The sequence below is a fragment of the Leptosomus discolor genome, chromosome 19 (genome assembly GCF_034619465.1).
Source record: "Leptosomus discolor isolate bLepDis1 chromosome 19, bLepDis1.hap2, whole genome shotgun sequence".
Taxonomy (NCBI): Eukaryota; Metazoa; Chordata; class Aves; order Leptosomiformes; family Leptosomidae; genus Leptosomus; species Leptosomus discolor.
This window is the reverse complement of record NC_141409.1, coordinates 3,171,929-3,196,286: the sequence shown is the minus strand read 5'-3', so window position 1 is coordinate 3,196,286 and position 24,358 is coordinate 3,171,929. Positions and strand designations below refer to the sequence as shown.

The 24,358-nt window shown below is 53.6% G+C and overlaps 1 protein-coding gene across 3 annotated transcripts in view; it reads left to right on the top strand.

Annotated features, from left to right (window-relative positions):
• RGS3 (regulator of G protein signaling 3) overlaps positions 1 to 24,358 on the top strand; it is an 87,805-nt gene that overhangs the window by 7,929 nt on the left and 55,518 nt on the right. Inside the window, exons 3-13 of one of the 3 annotated variants that reach the window (XM_086475849.1) lie at positions 7,400 to 7,450; positions 9,668 to 9,726; positions 10,440 to 10,534; positions 11,430 to 11,498; positions 12,266 to 12,326; positions 14,294 to 14,384; positions 15,084 to 15,151; positions 19,357 to 19,438; positions 20,127 to 20,232; positions 20,532 to 20,871; positions 21,309 to 21,348. In XM_086475849.1, the coding sequence (XP_086331975.1) occupies positions 7,400 to 7,450; positions 9,668 to 9,726; positions 10,440 to 10,534; positions 11,430 to 11,498; positions 12,266 to 12,326; positions 14,294 to 14,384; positions 15,084 to 15,151; positions 19,357 to 19,438; positions 20,127 to 20,232; positions 20,532 to 20,871; positions 21,309 to 21,348 (1,062 nt within the window). Of the gene's footprint in view, positions 1 to 7,399; positions 7,451 to 9,667; positions 9,727 to 10,439; positions 10,535 to 11,429; positions 11,499 to 12,265; positions 12,327 to 14,293; positions 14,385 to 15,083; positions 15,152 to 16,887; positions 16,942 to 19,332; positions 19,439 to 20,126; positions 20,233 to 20,531; positions 20,872 to 21,308; positions 21,349 to 24,358 lie in introns of those variants that run through there. The other 2 variants (XM_086475850.1, XM_086475851.1) reach the window with 2 other exon arrangements.

Below are 24,358 nucleotides of genomic sequence, written 5' to 3'. Positions count from 1 at the left end.
ACCAGCTTGAATTGCCTCTCCAGGCCCTGTGGGGTCCAGATGGACGGGGCCTGGGTGCCCTCTCTGCTGCAGCCCACCGAGCCCGGCTGAGCCCTGCTCTCTGTGATGATCTGAGCTGCGTGTGGGTCTTGGTGGGAGACGAGCTGTCTCTTTTGTCTTTGGCCTCTGGCCTTTCTCTTCAAACACCATTTGTATAAACCTTTATTGAACACAGGTGACCTGGGCAAGCTGTGTCAGGGCCTCTCTGCTGAAGCTGTTTCCCTTAGTTCATGTTAGGGCTGTATCAAAAGAGATAAACCCAGGGGATGATAATGTTTCTCTGACCCGCTGCTCTTGGAGTGAGATGGAAATACAGCCCAGGAACTTGCTTTGGTAGGGGTTGTGTTTGTTGTGTTTCTGCCCACCCAGGTCTGGAGGAAGGTTACTGCTCCGTGCATCTGAGAAAATGCAGGTGCTGCCGCTGAGCTGGTCTGTCCAAGTGCAGATGTTGGCACAGCAAAGCCCTTCCACCAGCTTGGGCTGGATCGGCTCTTTCTGGCAGCAGGTTCCCTCTCCGATCCCAGCCCCATACAAGCACTGGAATTGCCACAAAGCCAATGGGTGCTTCCCCGGCATGAGCAGGCTGGGACCCCTCTGGGGTCAGACAGGCTGGCTGGGGTGTGCGATTTGTCCCTTTGTGGGCTTTGGAGGTGCTTGGCAGTAGATGCATAAGAGAGAAATGTCAACGGGAAGGAGAGGACCTTTCCCACTGATACTCCCAAACCCTTTCTACTGGGGGCTGATTTGTGGTACTTCTGAAAAAGGCAAAACTGCCCATTTTCTCCCTGATCTCATTTTGGTGCTGTTGTAGCCTGTGACACAGGGGCACTGTCCCTGTACCAGAAGCAGCACAAGATCATGGTTCCACGCGACCCGATCCCTCTTTGTGCAGAAGCCTTGTCCCCATGTGCTACCCCAGGAGCTGAGCAGCCCCAGCCGTGCCTCGGCCAGGGCTGGGTGTAGACCTTCCCCCCCCGCCCTGTATCACCCAGCACAAAAGCTTCCTTTCTCCTCCCCAGGGCCCATTCATTACTGGGCTGACTCCTCGTCATGCTTGGTTAGACGGGGGCATTTTACTTTCATCTTGTAACGGCTGTTACATGCTAATAGTGGAACAGTGAGAGGGTTCCCACAGCGTCTGAGATCAGGAGACAGCAGAAGGGTTAAAGTCTTGGTCTGAAAGGCTGGGGTGGCGTGATGAACCTGGGGGACGATATTGTTGCTGTTCTAAATCAGTATTTGCTTCAACAGAGCTGTCCTGACTTACCCCACCTGGATCTCGTTTTTACTTTCTCACCTTGCGCCCACTTGCACATGTTTAAATGCACATAAAGACACACACATTTCCACTCGTGCACACACGTGTGGCCTCAAACATGTAGATGCGCACATGGACACAGGCATGGGCTGAAGAGAAATTTGAAAATGTTCTGTTTTTTTTGAGTGAAAAATGAGTTCTCCGAATTGTTTCAGGTTAAACAATCCTGTAAGATATTCCCACCCCAGCAAGCCTAAGCCCTTGAGTGTGTCTTTTGCAAAATGAGATGTTGGTTTTTAATTTGAAAGATGTTTAGATGTCTGTAAATGTTGTTTACGAGTTGATTTTGTTTGTTGTGTTTTGTAAGCTGGAAAACAAGTGAAAATTGGTATTTTGCTTTGGACTAAATGAAGTGTTGTGCTAATGATGCTTTCAATCTTTTGATTCTCCAGGAGCATTGGGAAATGTTTAGTTTTGGGTTGGTCCAGAGCAATTACACAGATTTCAGACCTTGTATCACCCTTAAAATCTGCACATCCTACCCAGGCTGGCAGGCACAGCTCCCAGGGAACCTTGGAAAGGCGTTCAGAGGAGCAGAGTCCTGTGTGCTTGAGCGAATCCAGCGAGCCGGGGGCTGGCAGCCAGCTCTGCACCCCAGCAGCGTTTTACCCAGACCCTGACAAATGCCGTTGGCTGAGTTTTTGTGCCAGTTGGGGTATTGTGGATGGATGTGAGGGCTGATGCAGAGTCGCTAGCGCATGGGAAAGCCAGTGCATAGCTGTAAGTAAGCTGGCAGAGCAGAGCTGCCGCCCTGGGACCCATGCCCTCGCTCAGCAGGGGTTTACGTGTGTTGCTCTCCCAGGCGCTGGCCTCCTGTGCAGGGTCTATGACCGCTGGCGTTTTCAATGCTGGGAATCAGGCGCTGGCAGACAGGTCCAGGCAGTGCTGAAAGTCACAAATTTCAGCCCCAGATAAGGGGTGGGAGCTCAGGAATCTGGCACAGGCATTTTGAAAGGCAGTGGGAACTGCAGGTTGGATTTGGAGCTGTGTAAGAGCTGGATTTTATTCTTAGCTCCGCTTCAGAGCGGGTGGTGAGCGCTGTATCCTGCTGCAGTTGCGGATGCTGCCTGGGCTCTTGTGAAAGGTGCCGTGGCTGCTGTGAGCAGTGCATTCCTCTGCAGTTGTGGACACGGTGTTCATAGGTGGTGACTTTGCCTGTTGCCAGCCAAAGGCATGTTTGGTATGCTCCTTCCCTCCTTTTTTCTTTCTATAGAAATAATCCTCCCATTTTGTTGTTGTGCCTCTGCAGAGGGGTTTCTGGATTCAAAGGCCTTCCTGAGCACCCCTGGCCTTTGTACTTGGGTTTCAGCTGACCCTGTCCCCAGTAGACAAGCGCATGAGCACACAGGTTGTATCTGCCCGGGTAGTCCACGCTGAGAGCAATTCCCTGGCACGATGCTCAGCCTGAGCTAAGTTACCCTGTGGAACCTTGGTCTGACGCTTCCCTGGCTCCATCCCTCCTGCCTCCTCTTCTCTGCTCCAAGTCCTCCCTTCCTCTCACACCTTCAGCAGCTTAAAAGGCAGTGATGGATAGAAATGTTGCCTACTGGGCTGCTGTCTTGTGCAGGCGGGCTCTGCAGCACCCATGGGGGACTCCTGAGTCCCATGGTGAGCTCTGGCTGATGTGCTGTGCCAGTCCACGTGGGGAGAAGTCTCCTCTTTAAGGGCTGCCTGTGGAGCGGGTTAGGTCCTGGGTCCTCCTTTAACAAGTCAGATCAATCTCCTGCTCCAAGAAAGATCCTGTCGTTTGCTCCAGGCACTAGATCTTGGCACTTTGAGCTCTCTTTCTCTTCTATGTTATTCTCTGCCCTGTTGAGGGGCAGAAGTGGATGCGCCTGTGCTCTTATGAAGATCTGCTCTTTCGGCCTGTTAATGACTCTTGGAACCATCCTGCCTTTGATCTCTTGACCGTGCTCCTTGCTCTGCTCACCATGATGACGGGCAGCAGGTCCCCTGCAAGGCCTGTCAGGCCTGGGAGACAGGCCCCCCAGGCAGGCAGGCCCTGCTTCACGGCTCGGTGGATGGCTGTGGGTAAGGAGAGCACTGGGAGCAAAGGGGGTCTCCATCCAGACCTGCTCCAAAGTCACGTTTCTTTCATGTAGCTGCTCCAGACTCTCCCCTACCATCACCTCCCCAGTCAGAAGCTATCGGTGCCGTTATGCAGGGAGCCAGGCTCTTCCCTGGAGGTCCTGCATCACTGCCAGCCTGTCACTTGGTCTGAGCCCTGTCCTGGGCTCTGCAGCAGAGGGGTCGCAGGATGGTGGGGCGTTGCTCTTCCATGGGAGTTGGCTGCTCCTGGCCTCGTTGGCCACCTGACAATTCAGTGTCAAAACACATGACTGAAACCATTCTTGTCTAATCCTAGATTAAAGCAAGTGTTGACTCCTGGTTTTAGGAGATTACCTGTCTGCTCACCAGCCCATAATGTCTGGGATCCCCAGGAAATGCCGGAGGCTGCAATGTGGGTGCTCTTGCCATGCTTCCATTTCTGGGGGCTGGGTTTGTGCTGCAAGCAGTGCTGCATTAGTCCCTGTGGCTGTGTCTTCTCTGCTTGATAGTGCCCATGGTAACAGTTGCTGGATGTGACAGTCAGCGAAGGGGTTTTTGAGGCATTGTGTCCCCCAAACCCTCCCTGGAGAGATGAGGCGTGCAGTAGGGCAAGCAGGGAGGAGGAGTGCATGGAGCAAGGTCCTGCAGCCACAGATGGATGAAAGCAGATTAGGGCCATGGCCCAGGCTCCCCTAGTGGGGCCAGCCTTGGCTGACCCTGCACCGGTTGTCCTTGGTGTTTGTCCAGGCCATCTGCAGCTTGGCCCACTGTCACCTTCTGCAGGGGTGACAGCCCCTTGCCCCCACAGAAGCTCAGGGGAGAGGCAAAGGGGAAGTTGAATCTGGGCTGGGGGGAGGATTTGAGCACGCTGCGTCCCTCTGTCAAACAAGGCTAATTCATCCCACAGTGACTGTTTCATCTCGGCGCTTTCTGCCATGGGCTTGTGCCTGCTGCGATCAGAGTGTACTGTGTGCTGAGAAAACAGTATTCAGGTTTTCCTGTCATGTTTTTGCATCTGGAGCTGTAAGACATGGGGCACGCCTGTGGGGGCAACAAACAGGAGGAGCTGGAAGCCGTTGTGCATCAGGAAAACTATGACATAGTTGCCATCATGGAGGCATAGTAGGATGACTCACAGAACTGCAGTGCTGCAATGGATGGGTGTAAACTCTTCAGAAGGGATAGGCAAGGACGGAGAGGCGGTGCAGTAGCCCTGTGTGTTAGGGAGTGTTTTAGTTGTTTAGAACTTAATCTTGGTGACAACAGGATTGAGTGTTTATGGGTAAGAATCAGGGGGAAGGCCAACAAGACAGATATCATGGTGGGAGTCTGTTATAGACCACCCAAGCAGGATGAAGAGGCAGATGAAATATTCTATAAGCAGCTGGGAGAAATCTCACAATCGCTGGCCCTTGTTCTCGTGGGGGACTTCAACTTACCAGATGTCTATGAGAAATACAAAAAAGCAGAGAGGAAACAGTCCAGGAGGTTCCTGGAGTGTGTGGAAGAGACCTTCTTGACACAGTGGGTGAGGGACCACCTGGGGAAGGTGCCCTGCTGGCCTTGCTGTTGGTGAATGGAGAAGGACTTGTGGCTGATGTGATGGTTGGAGGCCCTCTTGGGCACAGTGATCACAAGATGATAGAGTTTTTGGTTCTCAGAGAAGTAAGGAGGGGGCTCAGCAAAACTGCTGCCTTGGGCTTCCTGAGGGTAGACTTTGGCATGTTGAGGGGCCTGGGAGCAGTCCTGAGGGGCAAAGGGGCCCAGGAAGGCTGGACCTGCTTCAAGAAAGAATTCTTCAAGGCACAGGAGCAGGCTGTCCCCATGTGCTGGGAGACAATGGGCTTGGCTGAACAGAGAGCTTTGGCTGGAACTTGGGAAAAACAGGAGAGTCTATGACCTTTGGAAGAAGCGGCAGGCCACTCAGGAGGACTACAAGGATGTCATGAGGTTATGCAGGGAGAGAATGAGAAGGGCCAAAGCCCAACTAGAACTTAATCTGCCTACTGCTGTAAAAGACAATTAAAAATGTTTCTATAAATACGTTTGCAACCAATGACGGCTAAGGAGAATCTCCATCCTTTTTTGGATGCGGGGGGAAGCATAGTGACAAATTATGAGAAAAAGGTCGAGATACTTAATGCCTTCTTTGCCTCAGTCTTTAATAGTAACACCAGTTGTCCTCTGGGTACCCAGCCCTCTGAGCTGGAAGACAGGGACAGGGAGAAGAAAGAAGCCACCATAATCCAAGGGGAAATGGTTAGTGATCTGTTGCACCACTTGAACACGTGCAAGTCTATGGGGCTGGATGGGATCCACCCAAGGGGACTGAGGGACCTGGTGGAGGTGCTCACCAAGCCACCTTCCATCATTTACCAGCAGTTCTGGCTAACCAAGGAGATCCCAGTTGTCTGGAGGTTAGCAAATGTGACACCCATCTACAAGAAGAGTCAGAGGGGTGATCCAGGGAACTACAGGCCTGTCAGCCTGACCTTGTTGCCAGGCCAGGTTATGGAGCAGATCATCTTGAGTGCCATCATGTGGCACATACAGGACAACTAGATGATCAGGCCCACTCAGCATGGGCTTATGAAAGGCAGGTCCTGCTTGAGTAACCTGATGTCCTTCTATAACAAGGTGACCCACTTAGTGGGTGAAGGAAAGGCCGTGGATGTTGTCTACTTGGACAAAGGTAAAGCCTTTGACACCGTTTCCCACAGCATTCTCCCAGAGAAACTGGCTGCTTGTGGCGTGGACAGATGTCTCTTTGTTGGGTAAAAAAACTGGCTGGATGGCCGGGCTCCAAGAGTGGTGGTGAATGGAGTTCAATCCCATTGGTGACCAGTCACCAGTGGTGTTCCTCAGGGCTCAGTATTGGGCCAGTCCTGTTTAACATCTTTATTGATGATCTGGATGAAGGAATCAAGTGCTCTCTCAGATGACACCAAGCTGGGTGGAAGTGTTGATCTGCTCGAGGGTAGGAAGGCTCTGCAGAGGGGTCTGGACAGGCTGGATCCATGGGCTGAGGCAAATGCCATGAGGTTCAACAGGGCACTTGGGTCACATCAACCCCATACAGCGCTACAGGCTTGGGGAGGAGTGGCTGGGAAGCTGCCTGGTGGGAAAGGACCTGGGGGTGTTGGTCAACAGCTGACTGAACATGAGCCGGCAGTGTGCCCAGGTGGGCAAGGCGGCCAACAGCATCCTGGCCTGTATCAGCCATGGTGTGGCCAGCAGGAGCAGGGAGGTGATCGTGCCCCTGTACTCGGCACTGGTGAGGCCGCCCCTCGAATGCTGGGTGCAGTTTTGGGTCCCTCACTGTGAGACAGACACTGAGGTGCTGGAGCGTGTCCAGAGAAGGGCAGCGAAGCTGGTGAAGGGTCTGGAGAACAGGTCTGTGAGGAGCAGCTGAGGGAACTGGGGTTGTTTAGCCTGGAGAAGAGGAGGCTGAGGGGAGACCTTACCATTCTCTACAACTGAAAGGAGGGTGTAGTGAGGTGGGGGTCAGTCTCTTCTCCCAAGTAACAAGTGATAGGACAAGAGGAAATGGCCTCAAGTTGCACCAGGGGAGGTTTAGACTGGACATGAGGAAAAATTTCTTCACTGAAAGGGTCGTCAAGCATTGGAACAGGCTGCCCAGGGGAGTGGTGGAGTCACCATCCCTGGAGGTATTTAGAAGACGTGTAGGTGTGGTGCTTAGGGACAGGGTTTAGTGGTGGGCTTGGCAATTCTGGGTTAATGGTTGGACTCCATGATCTTAAAGGTCTTTTCCAGTCTACACGATTCTATAATTCTGTGACTTTCTTGGTAACAGAAGATGTTTCCTCCCACCTCTTTCCCCTTGACCCCCTGAGTGATACCCCCGTGCCCAGGGGTGGGGAAGCAGGATGGATTAGGCCCCATGCAAGGGCTGTGGGGTCCCTGTGCTGCTGAGTGCCAGGGGCAGTGGGTGAGCCCTGCCCCCTTCACCGTCTCTCCTCTCCTTCCCTCTAGGCCAGCTGAAGCTGTCCATCGAGGTGCAGGGCCGGATCCTGGTGCTGCACAGTGAGTATCTCCCTGGAGCGTATGCAAGGTGGCCCCAGAGCCATGGTGGGCTAGTGATGGAGACAGCACTTCTATGCCCTTTCTTCAAGCTCTTCGGAGCTTCGTGGAAGCTGTCAAGATCAGCTCTGTGGCAGAGCAATATGACTGGGGGCTCTTTGATTTAGAGGCCAAACCGAAATTTCCGTGGGACCATGGTGTGTTTTGCCTCCACTTGGTATTTTAACTCCATGTGAAGACAAAAAAGGCAGATGTAATTTGGAAAAGAAAATCTGAAGTGCTTTGTCTCTTCTGAAATGTCTTTTACGTTGGCCAAAACTGTTTGCCAGGTTTGCCAGGATTGGTTCAGTTACCTCCAAATGCTGTATTTTTTTAACACCAGCAATATTCCTTCAGCAAAAATATTTCACCTGGTCCAGGCTGGGGTTGCTGTCCCTCAAGGCATGGCATGTCCCACTGGGCACAAGAGATGCTTTGCTTTCTTTGTGGACTCAGACTTGGCCACCACTGCTGTGTACCAGCGCAGGAGAGCGATGCATCATCTGGGAAACTGTGTCCGTCACAGCCATAGGGCAGGTCCTAGGGAACTGTGGCCTTGCAGCTTTAATGGTATTCATTAGAAAGGCCAATGAGAGTGTCAGAGCTAGCTCTTTTCTTTAGGAAAAACCTATCTGGAGACACTTGGGGGGCCCCATAGGGTGGCTCCTGCAGTGAAGGATGGTCTGGTCTCCTGTCACAGAGGTCTTTCTACCGGCTGCTTGTCAGGGCTTCATGGTAAGTGGTTAAAGAATCAAGGAAAGAGTCAAAAGTTTGAAATTGTCACAGTAAAAATTCCCTCCCTGTGAACAGGCTCCTTGCTGCCCTGGATTTGGACTTTGCAGGGTGAAAGGAAAACAGGGCCCTGGGACTCCCAGTGCTCTTGGGGTTGGCTGTCCTTCGGTGGGGAAAGCACCCCCATCCCAGAGACCTGTGGGGAAGGGCAGGAGGGATAGAAAAGAGTTTCTCTTGAGCAACATCCCACCTTACAGCCCAGCCTCACCCCTGCCTGGCTGTAATGAAATGGGGGCGGAGGATGGCCTGAGCCTGGTGGGGCTGTGGGGACCAGCAGGGCCACACGCGGCCCCTGTTCTCCTCCACTTGGCAGCCACGAGCTCTTGCTGCCCTTTTCTGGCTGTATAGGAAAGCTTTGTAAAGAAACAACAGTAGGAAAATGTGTTGGGTAGTTGCTTTTTTCCTTCCCTCCAAGCTGTGTGTGGTTCTGAGGGTCTGGCACAGGCTTTACCCCAATCTCTCCATCTGGAGCAGCCCCAGTGTGAGCTGGCTGTGAGTCACTGTCTCATTCCAATGGCGTCTCCAGGAGGGGGTCTGGGAAGAGGGAAATGGTCCAGCAAAGAGTCAAAGGAGGCTCAAGGTCTGGAACCCGAGAGTCCACTGCACATGATGGATGCTCAGGGTACTTGGTGTGGGCAGGAGGAGGCTGGATGATGTGGGGGCATCCATCTTACTTTTTCATTCTCCATCCCAACATCTTTAAACCCAAAGCAGGTCTGGCTGGAGGGGGAAGCTCTCGGTGCAGCCTGTCCTGGATGAACCTTGCAAGAGGGTCTTGCAGAACCCCTTTCCCCTTGTGCACTGGGGTGTCTGTCGGGCTGACCATGTTCGTTAGGAGCATATATCTATCTCTGACAAAAGCAAAGTCACTGCTGCCATGCCGGGCTTGTTAGGAGGGAGCTTAGCCAGTCCTGGGCTATCCAGACTCTGCTCCACATCTATTGCCTCCAGCCACATGGACGGGAAGTGCAGGGTTCCCGGCTGTTGGCAGCAGTGCAATGCTGAGTCCCTGCTGCCGGGGCTGCCATCAGGATGCGGCCGTTGATATTTAACTTGATGATACATTTGGCTCCGGGGCAGGGAGCCCAGAGCTGTGTGAAGTCAGGCAGATTAAATGCAATTTGCCATCCAGAGGCTCAACTGCATCTGCTGCCGCCCTCACCCACAGACGTTTGTATTTGTAGTGTGGGTATATTAAAGAAAAAAATACAATAAAACCCTTCACCTGTTTGTGGGTGCCCAGTGAGACCAGGCTGCTGGGGGGATGTGCGCAGGGTACTGTAGGGATAGGAGGTGGGTTTGGCCCCACGAGGAGGGAGCACCCCATGGAGCAGAGGGCTGCAGCTCCCCCCACTGCTCTGGGACATGACTGTTTCATTTCCTTTCCAGTCATGGAAGCAAAAGGTCTGATGGGAAAGGAGTACCGGACATGCGACTCCTACGTGAAGGTGGGTTTTCCTGGGGCTTTGTTTGGGGAGCTTTGTGTTTTCTTGGGATTTTGTGATTGTCTTCTCCAAGTGTGCTCTGGGCTGCCTGTCCCTTCCTTTTCCTCCTCCGTCCTGTGCTGGCTGAGCGTCCACAGCGTGCAAGGAGGTGGCTCGTGTCTTGCCCAGCACTGGAGGGCTCATGGGTTCTGTGGGCATGGGGCGTGCATGGAGCCAGAAAAGTGGAGGCCAGGACCCTGCTAAGGGCTGTGTCAACCATTCATTGCAAGAGCATCCCACTGGGTGCCCAAGGACTGGTGGGGATAAGTGTTTTGCCAGCACACTGTGGCTCCGGGCTCTCCTGGAGGTCGCCTTGGCAGGCTGCTCCCACCACGGTGTTGCACAGTACAGGAAGCATCTCCCCTGCAAGGGGGCTGCAAGTCAGAAACCAGCCAGCAACATTTGTGTACATCAGTCTGTGATTTTTCCTGCTCTTTTCCTTCCCCCTCCCCCCCCCCCAGCCCTGCCCCGAGGAGTTTTGTAATGCAATTACTTGACATGCATAGAGTAAAGTGAGCTAAACCACCCGTTAGCACAGGCTTGGCTAGGTCTTTGAGGCTTAGCCATCCATAAAAGTGGCCGTGCCAGTCCCCTGCCACTGCAGCGGCAGAGCTGGCAGCTGTGTGCCAGTGCTTGCTTTGAGAGTGCTAACACGCTGCTTGTTTTCCTCTGTAAAGATGTCGATTGTGCCGGATGCTGACTGGAAGTGCAGGCAAAAGACGAAGACTGTGCCTGACAGCAAAAATCCCGTCTTCCACGAGCACTTTCTTTTGTGAGTATGACAGGGCAGAGGGTAGCTCTGACCCATCTGTCAGCACCGTGTTCGCACTGAGCAGTGGGGGACCCACGTGGCTGCTGTCCTGGGGTACCCTCAAAGCCAAGAGCCCGTGTTTGCTTTTGCGTTATGATCTATAATAAACACGCATCACGCATGAGCAGGTCGGCTGCTGTGATGAGGAGTGACAGACATTATTCTGCTGTTTTTTATAGCTGAAATGCTTGAACTGTTGGGCAGAGCTCTGCGGAGGCTCACCAAGCTGTCAGCGCACAGCATGGCAGCGGTGCTCCCGCACGGTTGGACTTTCTTGCTGGGCAGGAGTTGGACAAACATACTCCATTTCCTAGACCTTACGCCTGCGATAGTATGGGCATCGGTATGAATGAGGAAGGTAAAAGGATTTCCTATAGCTACAGCATGTCTCTGCATGGCAAAGGAGCTGTATGGCTCGGTGTTTCAGTAGAGCTTGTCATTGCCTGCTAACCAGTCTGTGTCAGACCTTTGTCCCCATGCAGCATTTAATTTGGCATAGGGTGGTTATTTCAGAGCATGAAGTGTGCTTGTTCCTTGCATTTACCCTTTGTTGTTGGATGTGTGTCTTTCTGAAAGATTATTTTTCCCCTTAAACCACCGGAGTGGTGTCCCCAGTGCCTGCCCAGGAGAGGTCACATCCCTTTGCAGTTCTCTGTTAGGAACAAGTGAATTAGTGCAACAGTGGCTTGCTGGAGGAGGTTGCCATTTGGGCTGATGCTGCAGTGCTCTGTGCAGAGAAAGGAGGAGAAGACCAGGCTCTGAGGAGGGCGAAGGTTCTCTGGCTGCGAGGGCAGCTCTTGCTGAGTGCTCCTGGGGAAGGTCAGTGCTCACAGGCTGTCCCCTCTTCTTGTTACAGCCTAGTGCAAGAGGAGCATGAGCAGAAACGTCTCCTGGTCACAGTCTGGAACCGAGAGAGAAATTCCAGGTAAAGGGCTGCCAGCCTGCCACACGATCTCTTTCAAACAGGGCTGGAGTGGCGATGAGTCTGCCATCTGCTCTGGCCACCCCACGCGAGCTCCTCCAGCGCCCCAGGCCTCGAGGGCTGGCCCTGACGTCAGGGCTGCGGGTTAGTGAAGTGGGGGGACCTGAGCAGGGGGGCTGGGACCTGCTGGTGGGGCATCCTGCCCAGGGTCGTTCTCGTGGGCAGCCGGTGCTGGTGAGCACCACGCCGTGTGCAGGCTGGTGGAGAGGAAATCCTGCCCTTGCCGCTCTCTTCTCGCCATTGCTACTGCTGCTTGGTAGACATCAGCCACACCAGCATTTAAAGCTCCTGCAGCCACTCAACGTCTGCACTGCTGGTTAAAGTGGCTCTGGGCTGGGGACCTTCCCTACCTCTGGGGGCAATGCAGCGAGGAGGAAAGCCCAGCAACAAGGGGTCTGGCACCTCGCAGGCTGCGCTGCCTGCTCAGGCAAGTTGCATCTGCCTCCTCGGCCAAGCTCCTACCAGCATCAGGTAGGTTGGAGGTGACGAGGATGCTTCAGCCCAGCTCCTCCTTGCCTCTGCTGCAGCTGAGCCGTGTGGTTACACCGTGTTTGCTCAAAGCGTGGAGAGGGAGGCACAGCCTGGGCACCGCCTGCCTCCCGACATGGGCAGGGATGTTTGCGGGGTCCCTGCAAAGGGGTGTGTGTGGGGAGCTGGCGCTCAGGGAGTTTTCAACAAGGGTGTACTGATGGTTTCCTGCTCTCCTGCAGACAGAGTGAACTGATCGGCTGCATGAGCTTTGGTGTGAAGTCCCTCCTAACCCTGGACAAGGTACCTCCGTGCCGGAGCACAGATCATGGGACTGGGGCCTGACTCTCTGAGGTCGGTGGGTGGATGTAGTGCTCCCTTGGGGCAGGAGCAGGCTTCTCCCACCGTGGGACAAAGATGCTTTGAAGGTGCCTGAGGAGTTCCCTGGTCCTGTTCCCAGTACGGATCGCCACTGTGAGACTGATGTCGGTGTGATTGCTGGCGGCAGGGTCGGGGAAGCTGTTAAGAGGAGGGATCCTAGGACAGGGGACTGTCACTCCCTTCTTCAAGGACACAGAGAGTAGCAGCAATTGGGGATGCAGAGAGGTGGCCCCAGTGCGTGCTGCCTGCCCTGCTCGCAGCAGGACTGCGTGGGGACAGGAGATGGGGCCAGCCTTGCTCAGCCTGGCATGTGTCACATCTGACACCGGGCGGTGGCCGAGTGGGTGCGACGGTGGGGACACGCTGCTCCTCCGAGGAACCTGCCGGATTCCCTGCGCTCAGCAGCCAGGGCGCCACCAGCCAAGGTGGTGGGGGGCAGAGGGCAAATGCAGGGGTCTTGGGCTGTTCCTGGAGGCAGCGGTGCTGCCGGGCTGTCTCTGCGCCAGAATCCACGTCCCCACTGCTGTGGATTTGGTCACAGTACTGCTGCCCCAGCCTGGCTGCTGCTTGGTAATACAGCTTTCACACCAGCTGGGTCTGCCTTCCTAAAGAAGCCTGCAAGGCTACTGCTGCAAATGACTCCCGCCGACCCACTGAAACATGGAAATGTTTCGTCCTAGCTGGCAGTGGTTACGGATTTCATCCCTGGACAACCCTGGTCATCTCTTCTGTACATCAGAATATCTCAGCAAGCTGGAAGGCTTTTGTGAAAGTGTTAATACATTGCCTGAGATGTGGAAATTTACTCCCTAGCAAGAGGTTAAAAAGGAGCTATTTATGGCAGTGACCTGAGAAAAGGGCAAGAGGTAGCTTGAGCATGGCTGCCTCTGAAATTTGGACAAGTGAAATGCGGCTTTTTGATAACAGTGAAGATGCAGCCCTAAACTGCAGCCCTCCCCAGGAGGAGTCTCTGCTCTGGTCATAGGTGGCCTCCCCAGAGATCTCCCTTCCTTCTTGGATTTGGGCAGTGAGTTTCACAGTGTCATGTGTACAGAGAGGCTGGAGTGTTCGTGTGTATAGCACCCACGCACAGCACCCTACTCTCACAGGGATGGGAGGAGGATGCTGGGGGCATGTGATCCTCCTGGGACCTCAGTGGGGGTTAAGATGAGCTGGCCCTGTCTTCTGGGTGCTGCATGATGCTGCTGGATGTCCCGCCCTTCCCTCCGTTTCCTCATTGTGGATTTAAAACACTCATTTTAAAAGGGGCTCCTTCCTCTGGCCTGTGGGAGCCTGGTTCCTGTAACCCTGTATGACTCCTGGACTTGGTCCAGGATGGCTGATCCCCCCAGCTTCTGCTGGCTGCCCAGGGAGCAATGGGAGACAGCAGCAGTGCACTGGAAATGAGGGCTTGCCAAGGTCAGCTCTGTCCTCTTGGCTGCCCTGGCCACATGGGCATGGGACAGGGGCAAAGGGAGCCTCACCAAGGAGCTCCAGCACTGCTGAAGGCTGGTTTGAGCATCCTCCTCTAGCGATAAGGCTGGAGCCATGTGCTCCCCGCAAGGCTGCTGGCTGCTGCAAACACAATATGGGCAGTTTTACTGGTGACTGTTCTCCTGCACCTCCTCTCCCTCTAAAAACCTAGGAGCTTGGTACTTGAGTGATGCTTGGCCCCTCCTTGCAAGGGGGATGGAATTTTAGCTGTTGCTATATCTTAAGAGAAGGACTCTGGGTTGTGCCTCTGTGTGTGAACAAATCTGGGCAGCCTCTGTGTGCTGGCCTGGGGCAGGTCCTGCAATGGGACCCTTCTGGGGCTCTGGACAACCAGGCTGAGTTCAATGGGGGTGCCTACCTGCCCCTGCATCGACAGCTTCTTTCCTCCCACCCAGGAGATCAGTGGCTGGTACTACCTCCTTGGGGAGGACCTGGGCAGGACCAAGCACTTGAAGGTGGCCACGCGGCGGCTGAAGCAGAGCAGAGGTGCGTCTCCCCACTGGGGTGTCCCCGGGAGTGTTGGCAAGGTGTGGAAGAGGAGTCAGCCTTGGGTCTGTCCCTGTGCTGGCATGGAGCAGCCCCCAGCCCCATGGCACCCTGTGCCCCCATGAGCACTTCTCAGCCCTGTGATGCCCAGTGGGCGCCGGGATGCCAGAAGACCGGTGTGAGGGGGATCCTGGCCGGTTCAGCAGGCTCTGTGCAGGCACCGAGCTCTCCCCTTCAACCCTTGCTGCTGCTTGTCTGAGGCTGTCTGGGGCTCTGTGAGGACCCCGACATTGCAGCCACGTCTCTGCCTCTTGCTTGGCCTTTCATCGTGATGATTCTTGCCCCTCAGACTTAGGGCTGAATCCCGTGGTTGGATTCTGTTTGGCTCCTGGGGCCTGTGCAGGATGGTGGGGAGCTTTTTCTCCTGCCTTGGTCTGGCTGTGCTCCCAGGGTGTGTGGAGGGGGGCAGGCTGGCACAAAGCAGGGTGGGACAGTGGTGCATGTCCCAGATGTGCAACCACCCCACAGCTGCTGCCATTCAGGTCTGCTCCAGCCTGGAGGAGATGTGCCCATGACATGTAGAGATCTTATATGTAGTGTGTAGATGCAGTGTGGAAGGAAAGGGATTGTCAGGAGATGTGTGCTGTTGGGCTGATGTGACCTTTCCTTTTTTTTTCTTTTTTTTTTTTTTCTGTGTAGAGCCAATGCTGGGAAGTCAGAGTGCAGCACAGGAAAGCCAGGATGCTGCGGCCATGAAGCAGCTGAAGGTTGGTATGACAGAGCTATGACACACCAGGGGTCTGAAGATGTGGGGGTCGAGAGCTGGCTGGCAGGAGAACTTGCATGGAGGGGGTTTCAAACGAGCCGAGGGACAGAGTATCAGTGAGGGTGATGCTGAAGTGGAAGCTGTGTCAATCTGCCCATCGACACTCGGCTTTTATAGGCAATGAGTTATCCTGATCGAGCACCAGTTGGTGGAGGTGAGCGGTGTGGGTAGTAACCTCACACTCGCTCCCCATTGCCATACAGGAACCTCCTGTTTCTCGAGTATGTTGCCACAGAGACAAAGCACCGGCCATCGACTGGGAGCGAAGGGGCCAGGGCTGGCCGGCTGCCTGCTGCACAGCATCAGTCCGTGGCGGGCTCCGTGTCTCCGTGGATGGGTGTGTCTGCTCCCCGCCTCCTTTCAGGGCCATTTGCTCTGGGAAGGGAAAGGCCCATGGTGGAGCCTCCATGATTTATAGGAAAGGCAAGGATGGGAAATGGGAAAACAAACACATGGTTTGCATCGGAAATGGGGCTCAGCCGGCCCTGTGATTTATCTATGCCGAATTCCGCTTTGCTGCTTCCCTCAGCTGCATTTTCAGTTATTTGTTTTAAAGCGTAGGACTGAGCAAGACAAACAAAGCCAGCGCCTCTCTCCTCCCTTCCTCTCCAGCAGTCGCCACTGACTTGAAAGATGGTGGCTGGGAAGGAAGACCGATCCTCCTTCCAGCTCCAGCCTGGCGGTGCAGCGGGCTGGGACAATGCACCGGGAGCAGCCCTGGGCAGCACCTTGGACGGCCCCGCCACGCTTCCGGGTCCGCTGGGGCGCTGGGGCTCCCCGTGCTCCCTCCCCAGCCTCCCCTGGCCCTGCCACCCCGGCTGCCACACAAGGCAGCCTAGGATTTGGGTTCCCTTGAGCCTTTTCTCACTTTTCCATCCCCATGTAGGAGCGTGGAAGGTGCTTTCTTCTCCGTTGCGACCCCTCCTCCAAGGGGTTGTGCCGCAGCGCTGACTGTCGGGGCTGCACGGTGCAGACTCGCTGAGTCCTGCTTTGTACCCTGCTGCTGGCTGGGTTAAGAGTTTCCCTTTGTCTTTAATTCCAAAATTACACCATGGGTGCAATTCAATTGACCTCTCTGCTTCCCCCTCTGTGAGTGCAGAGCATCGGGACGTGCGTATCCTCTGGGTCTGTGCTTTCAAAAACAAACTCCACTTTTTCTTTTTTTCTTTTTTTTTTTTTAACCCAAAAAGATCTCTCTTATACTTCATGAGTGTAACGAGTGCAAGCTGTCTTTTTAATGAAGTGAAGCTCGCACAGCCGGTGCCTGTGAAACGCTGCTTAAACATCCTCAAAGTGTTTGTGAGAACATTGCAATAACAAAGTGCTCCGTGCGGCTGAAGAATGCCGCAGGAACAAAAGCCACATCAACAGAGCAGGGACTAGGGAATACTAAATAGTTGACAGGAATTTTAATATAAAACTCTCTCTCTTCCTTGTCAGTTAGGGATTTCAGGAAGCCCTCTGGCTTATCGTAAAGCGGCATACAGCACAGACAGGGGCTGGGGAGGTGAAAGGTGGCTTCCTGCCATTCTTCTCTGGAGCTGGGTTCCCATGGGCGGTCATGCCAGTTTGACTGTGGTTTGTTCCACACTCATGTGATACAAGGAGATCGGGATTACGGCTGCTTCAGGAGACTGGATTTTCATGGGCTAACGGCGAGTTTAGGTTCTTCCAGCCATGAACCGCTTCAATGGACTCTGCAAGGTGTGCTCGGAGAGGAGATACAGACAGGTCTGTATCTCCTGTGGAAAAAAAATCCGTGTGCCAGCATGTGTGTGCACATTGCTGCAAGTCTTGGCTGAGTTTACGAGTGTTTGTGGGCTTTCTTACCATTCCTGGGCTTTCTTATCGTTCCTGGGCTCTGGGTGTGCTGTTTCTAGGCTGTTGATTTGCTGTCATTGTTAAATGATAATATTGGGAATATAAGGAAAGCATCTTCAGAGAGGTGTCTCTAGCTGATCTCTGCCTGTTGCTGCAGTGTGGAAACGGGGGTGGAGGGGGAGCATTCACTGTGTAACTTGAGGGTAGCGTGCTGACGATGAAAGCACTAAGCTGCGAGGTGTTGTCTCAATTTCCCACTCACCAGAGGAGAGGCAGGCACAGCAGGCAGCTAAGCCTGTGCCAGGCTGCTGCTATCTCTTTTCAAAATTGTTTTAAATGTATTTGGGAATCGAGTGTTGCTTGAAGCTGGTTACAGGCAACGATGACTTGCTTTATGAGAAGCAGATTGCTGTGCTCTGTAAAAACTGGTGCAAGTTCTCCTGGACCCGCTTGGTGTGTGATTGCCGGGTGCTGGTTTTGCTTGTGCAGGTCCCGGTCTCCTGTGCCTTTGAATGTAGTTTTCCCCACATGGTCTGGATTGGGACTCCCAGTTTATGGTCAGCTTTTCTCGGCACTCCTGTGCTTATCTTTCACATCATGCTAAAGCTGTGGTGAGGACAGTGTATATTGGGAATTGCACAAAGAACCAGCTTAACTAAAAATGCCCACTTCTTGTCAGGGCTATAGTGACTGTCTCATGCAGGAATGCTGCTCTGCTTTGTATTAATGACAAGTGACTGTGATTTGTGTCCTAGACTTCCTCAGTTCTCTATTTGACGATTCTTCTACACTTTTTGACAAAGTTATGGGTACAGTGAGCCTCAACGGTGCTGGGGTCTCTCACTGTCTTGCCACCCACCTTCCAGCCTATGTGAGGTGCTCATATTTCTTAGTTCTGTGCACAGCGGCAAGAACGGACGTTCAACTCCCTGTAATGGCCATAGTGGTGGGAGCTGAGGAAAGTGAACAACCAGCGGTGAGAAGCTGCTGTTTGGTGGCACAGGGAAGGTGTCGCCATTGGGGATGGACGAGAGCCAGCCAGCTCAGGGAGAAGCACTCAGAGGCCTCTCGGTGCAGGGGAAGCTTTGCGCTGGGAAGCGGCTGTGGAATCTCCGTGGTGGGAGAGGTGCTGGGCTGGCTCCTGAAGCGCTGGCGGTGGACTTCTGCAGGACTTGGATCCCCTGTGCTTTGTATTTGAAATGTGAGGTTGGTCTGAAGGTGCAGAGCCACAAGCAGCCTCCTCCCTGTTTGAGGATCCAACAAACTCTAGAGAGAAAAATACTTAGCGTGGTGGGACTAGACCTACTTTTTGATCCTGCCAGGGAAAGACAGTTTCTCTTTTGAAGCCTGAGTTTATGCTGAGCAATCAAGCAGGGACGAGGTGCAGAGAAATGAAAGCTCACTGTGTTTGCCCTCCCGTGGTAAAGGAGCGAGGAATGAGTTCACATCTTTGGCAGCTTCTGCCGACTTTCTTGTCTTCTCTCTGACTGTTTGTTCTCAAAATAATACAGGTCAGATGTTGGATTTTTTCTTTTCTTTTCTCTGTCAGTAAAACAAAGATCTTGACAAATATCTTGGGGGATAATCAGGTATTTACAGGAATTGTCATGCTGAGCTGCAGCTGGAAGCCAACATCAGAAAAATAAATATACTTTTATTAATAAGCTCAATGCTTCTTGAATTAGGAGGAGAAATGAGCCTAAATCAACACAGCATCCATCCTCTCCAAACTCAGTGAGAGAAAACATACTCACCCTGGCTAATGGGGTGATGCACACAGAGCCCGCTCCAGCACAGATGCCTTGCAGACAGGAGCGTGCTGATCCTCGCAGCTTCCTCTGGAGCAGAGAAGTGCTGCTATTCCTGTATTACCCAACTGGAAACGAAATGTTCCAGTAACTTGCTTAGAGGAGCCATGTCAGAAATCAGCGTCAGAGCCAGACTGCCGGGTTTTCCTTTCTAATGACTTATCAGACCTTTCCGTATGCTTGAAGAGTTGTGAGTGGAGGCTTGTGTATGCTCAATTAACACTCGTTTTGTGGCATTCCTCTCTGTTGATTCTCAGCTCGATTTTGCATTGCTTTTTAGCACCCTTTCCACCCCCGCTTTGGCTGCAGCAGGGGAGAGACCCATTGTCCCTGGTCTTCACAGGGTGACAGTGTTCACCGTGACGGTTCCTTTGGGCCCTGCAACCACTTCTAGAAATGCTGTGTGTGCATTTCTGAAGGCTGTGGGGCACTGTGTGGGTGAACGGGGGGATGCTTGCTGATCACAAGCAGTGGCTGCTTTCCCACTTAACAGGGTGACTCCGGTGTGTCTCTTCAGATTACGATCCCTCGAGGAAGTGATGGATTTGGCTTCACGATCTGCTGCGACTCCCCAGTCCGTGTGCAGGCAGTGGACTCAGGTAAGAGATTGGATCATTTTTATCTCTCTTGATTTGAACGAATGACTCTGCCTCTTTTTTGCTTCCCAGAGCATGTTGTGATTCAGAAGCTCCCATGCCTTGCAGGGCTCTGGCTACATCCAAGAAACTTCACTTAAGGAATTCTGTGTTGCCTCTGATGAGGTCAGAGGCCACTGAGTTAGTGCTGTGTCCCTGTTTTGGCAGTGTGAGCAGTAAATTGCAGAGATTTTGTTCTCTTCCCTCTCCAGCCTGAGAGCTGTCCAGCTGGTTGGGAGACCTATGGAAGGCATATGGAGTGGGTGTCAGGCACAGAGGGGAGGAGGATCACGGGAGCCCTCGGTTGCCAGGATCGTCTTGGTGTGGACCTGCGGGGTGGATTTGGTGTCTCTGTTGTACCCTGGTGCACCCCACTGCAAACCAGGAAGCAGGAGAAGTTCGTGCAATAGCTCTGAGAGAGCATTGCTGACTTTGTGTGTGCATGTTGGAAGGTGAAGCGCCGGGCTCAGCTAGCCCCGCTTCATTTTCGGGTGTGGATGTTAGGGGAAACAGATTGGGTTTGGAGGAGTGAGTGGTGCAAGCTGTGAAGCTGTGCTGTTTGCGTGTCCACTAGCCCCAGGGCTTCTCCTCCCCCTCATACTCTCAGCTCTCTGTCCAGCAGGTGACTGGCATTTGTCCCTTCTCCCCATAGGTGGCCCAGCAGAAAAGGCTGGTCTGCAGCAGCTGGACACGGTGCTGCAGCTGAACGAGCAGCCTGTGGAGCACTGGAAGTGTGTGGAGCTGGCACATGAAATCCGGTGAGTGTCCACCCAAAACATCAGTGCAGGGCTCTGGGAGCGACAGTTTGAGGGAGCCCAGGGCAGGGGAGCAGGAGCTTTGAGTGGCTACAGGAAGGGGAAGGCTTTGAGGGATGCAGGAGACTGGGAAAGGACTCTCTAGGGTGGAAGGAGAAAGGATGCAGGGGCTGGGGAGGGCAGGGCAGGGGTGGAGGCATTAGAGGGAGGAAGGACTGCAGGGCTCATGGCTGTCCGAATGATATGGGGTGCCTGACTCCCTCCTGCTCCAGCTCTGACTTGCCCCATGCCATCTCTTTCAGGAACTGTCCCACTGAGATCATACTACTGGTCTGGAGGCTCGTTCCACAGGTCAAGTCCGGACACGAAGGCATGATCCGCAGATCATCCTGCAAGTCTGCCTACGACCTCCAGTCGCCACCCAACAAGCGGGAAAAGAACAGCACCATGCCTCCACGGCCTGAGCAGCGCCGGAGCTGCCACATACTGTATGATGGGAGCGATGGGCTGGTGCTGAACGGCTGGGAGAGGTACACGGAGATTGGCAAGCGGAGCCAGAACACCATGCCACCCCTGTCCCGGGTCCCCTCCGCTGCAGACCAGAACTACATCATCTTAGCGCCTTTGAACCCGGGGAGCCAGGTAGGGCTGCTTCCCAGCCCCATGCTCAAGGTACTGCATGTGGCTGTTGGCTGTGCTGGCTGGATCCTCTCTTGGCCTGTGGTTCAGCCTCACTGAGCACCATCTCTAAATCTTTGCTAGAGCACCTGCCATTTTTACAAGTCAGACTTGTGTCCCTTGCTGGAGCTCTCACTAATTTCGCAAAACGTTTACCACTAGGACTGTAGGGCTGGGGTGAATGCCCTGCTGCCTCCTCTCAGGGCTCATTCAAGGGGTAAGGATATGGGAAGTGTTTGCAAGTCATTGCTCTCATCTTCTGTGGCAGTAGGGCCAAAATGATTTTCACCTCTCTGCTTTGGCTTTGCTGGGTTTGGCGTGCTAAAATTTGTGGTCGGTTGTTGTAAAGTTTACCTCAAACCTACTTAAGGTGACTGTGTCCTTTGGGTTATGTCTTACAGCTGCTGAGGCCTGTGTATCAAGAGAACAACACTACTGTGGGTAAGTTGCTGATGTGCTGCTCAGAGCACCTAGCAGAGCTAGGCATGGCCCTGTCAGCACTATCGAATCCTTGCCTGTAGCCCTGCAATGCTGCGATGGAGTCCCTCGCAGTTTTGAGGACAGTGGCAGAAGCCTGGGGCTTTTGGGCAGTATAATCTTCCTACTCTCTGCGTCAAACATAAAAGCCAGACGCTACCCCCAAGCCCAGAGGAGAACACAGCTCCTAGTATCACTGGGCGAGCCTCGTGGTGAGAAGGTCTCTGCGGGAGCTCGGAAGCGGCTGAAGGGAGCCTGGTGACAGGGACTTTCCATCAGGGGCACGATGAAAGCGTGAAGTGTGGAAGTGCTAAGTGGTGTTGTGGCAGTTCCCCAGATGTGTCCGTGGACCTGACGGTGACACGTGTCCCTTGTCACACATGATGGCATGCTAGGGGAGTGCTAATGCTATGGCCCCTGCTTTGAGGTTAATTTTTGTACTAAGGAAGCGAGGATGGCCGTGACTTGAGTTTGTACATAGCGTAGTGCAGATCGATGTGCCAGATTTGGGCGATACTTATTTCCAGGGCTGCTACAAGGTCTCTGGCAGTCTCTGGACCAGCTCTCCTCAAAACCCCTTTGAAGCATAAACTCATTTTCTGCAACAGGTATGCTGGGGTCTGCCTGGAGGACCAGCTGTGGCTGGGTTTGCAGGAAGAGTGGAATGAGGTGTGTGGCAGGGCTGGGGACTGCACAGCTGCAGGTCCCTGCAGAGCCACCCATTGCCCGCTCATTGATTTGGGAGCTTTGGGTGGTCACGCTTGCACCCTGGTCTGTTAGGATGCTCTTAGGAGGAGCTGCATGTCCATAACAGAACTGACCTCCTTAGGCATGATCTTGCAGGAGTGTCTTTAACTCCGCAGTCCCTCCCTGGTGCGGGCGCAGCTAGGGAGTTCTGTTCTGCCGGTAAAGGTGGGGCAGCGTCCATAGGAGGCAAAGTGTGGGGCTGGCAAAGCCATGGTGGGGATGCTGGGAGCAGGAGGGAGCAGCGTGAGTCTGAGGTCCCTGTGTCTTGGATGCTCCCAGCCCTGGAGCTCTGCAGCCAGAAGAATTTTCTGCAGCTCAACTGCAGGGGATGTTTTGTACCGTGGATAATTGCAACTCTTTCCTGCTGTTTGCAGATCCTGTGAAAGGATGAGCCAGACCATGGGGACTTGTGGTCTAGCTTCACAGCAGGGTGAAATTTGAAAGACTCGGGCTTCTTCCTGTAGCAAATTTTAGTGGTTCTTTTCAGTCTCAGTTATTTAATGTTAAGTCTTCAGAGGGAAGAATGCATTAGTTAAGCTGCACAGTGATTAAGCGTGGTGGCGCGGAGCTGGCCAGCAGTCACACAGGGACAGGAGCTGCTGCTTCAGGCAAGCTGGATGCATTTCTGTGCCAGCGTGCAGAAAACAGGACTTGTGCAGGTGATAAGTTCCTCTGATAAAATGAGGTGATTTAAGGATAAGAGGAAAAGCAGATCCTGAACAGCCCAGACAGGTTGTATCTGTCCTGTGTCTTGTGCTTTGATTTTTATCTGGCAGTGCAACCATGAAAAAGGGAAAAGAGAAAATGTCAGGATTATTGCACTTAGAGATGGAAACAACCTTTTAGGTCATGAGGGCCACCCCCCTGCAGAGGCAGGCTGTTAAAGCAAGCAGTAAACAGCAGGTCTGGATTGCCAACAGAGCATGGTCTGGCTCTGCTGGCGTTTATCTGAAAGTAAATGCGCTATTTCCTAATGCTTAATGGAATATGTAATGTTGGGTAGGTACGTCTGTTTGCTTTGGACGAGGCCTTATCTGCTCTGAGCCATGTTCAGAAGTGTTTTGGCTCATTTCTGCTTGGGAAGGTTGTGGGTATCCGTTCCAGTGCAAAGGCAGAAGCCACTGTGCAGAAAGCTGCTGCGGTGGGAGCAGAAACTCCTGGGGCTGGGAGGCTGGAGGGAGGGATGCTGCGAGGTCTCTGCTGGGACACCCCTCTAGCAGGGAGCTGCAGGAGGGTTCGCTCATACATGTTCCTGAGACATTGCTGTGGGGGAGAACGGGGTAATGCTCCAGCTTCTCACCTGGATGTGTTACAATCCAAGCTGGCTTGGTTCATCAGCTTCAGGAGGGAGGGAGGAAGGAGATACTTTGATTTTTTTCCTTTTTTTGAAGAAGGCATGAATTTTCGGTTAGAGAGACATTCAGCTCCTGTTGGAGTTGTGGCCTGCGAGTTTTAGGTCAGAGCGCAGGTTGCTGGTGCCCAGCAGGACATGGTCTGGGGTTAAGGGCTCTTGGAGAACTCTGACCTATCCTGCCTTCTCTCCCCGCCGTGATAGGTCCTGCTGCTCCTGTGAGTGGAGTTGTGTATGTGCACTGTGGGCCTGAGGACATCAGGGATGGCCAAAACCGTGTGCTGGGGTCACCAGAGAATGCTGAGGCCCTTGGGCCTAATGGATTAATGTCATTAATGGCAAACATTTCACAGCTGCTCCCTGCTCAGCAGCCGTGCTCTCCGAGCCCACCTGAGAGCAGAGCAGCCCAGAGGGCAGCACCTTGGCGGCTCCTTTCTGGTTCTGGTCCTGTGTGTTGGTCTCATCTTGGCTCCATGTGGTGGATCTGGGGAGGAGGACGCCTAGAGCCGTCCTTGGCACTGCTGCCTCCAGCAGATCACCCCCCAGACCATCTAGTTTCTCGCAGCCAGTTGTGCGTACAGGCACCGGCTCCCAGCACCCTGTGATGCTCTCACCTCATTGCGCTGGTGCTGAGAAAATCGTAGTTTCTATCCAGGCAAAGCATCCTCAGAGCACCCCATGTCCCGTGAGACAAAACGCTGGTGGGAGCTTGCTGGATGGATACAAAGGCGTTCCTCTGGGCTGGGAGGAAAGGGCTTTATAAATCCTACATAGCAGCAATTGCCTGGCAATAGGGGAAGGAACAACTCACCCATGCAGGGAACAAAGATAATTATTGATAATTATCAATACTGCTCTTAATCACAGGGTTATCAA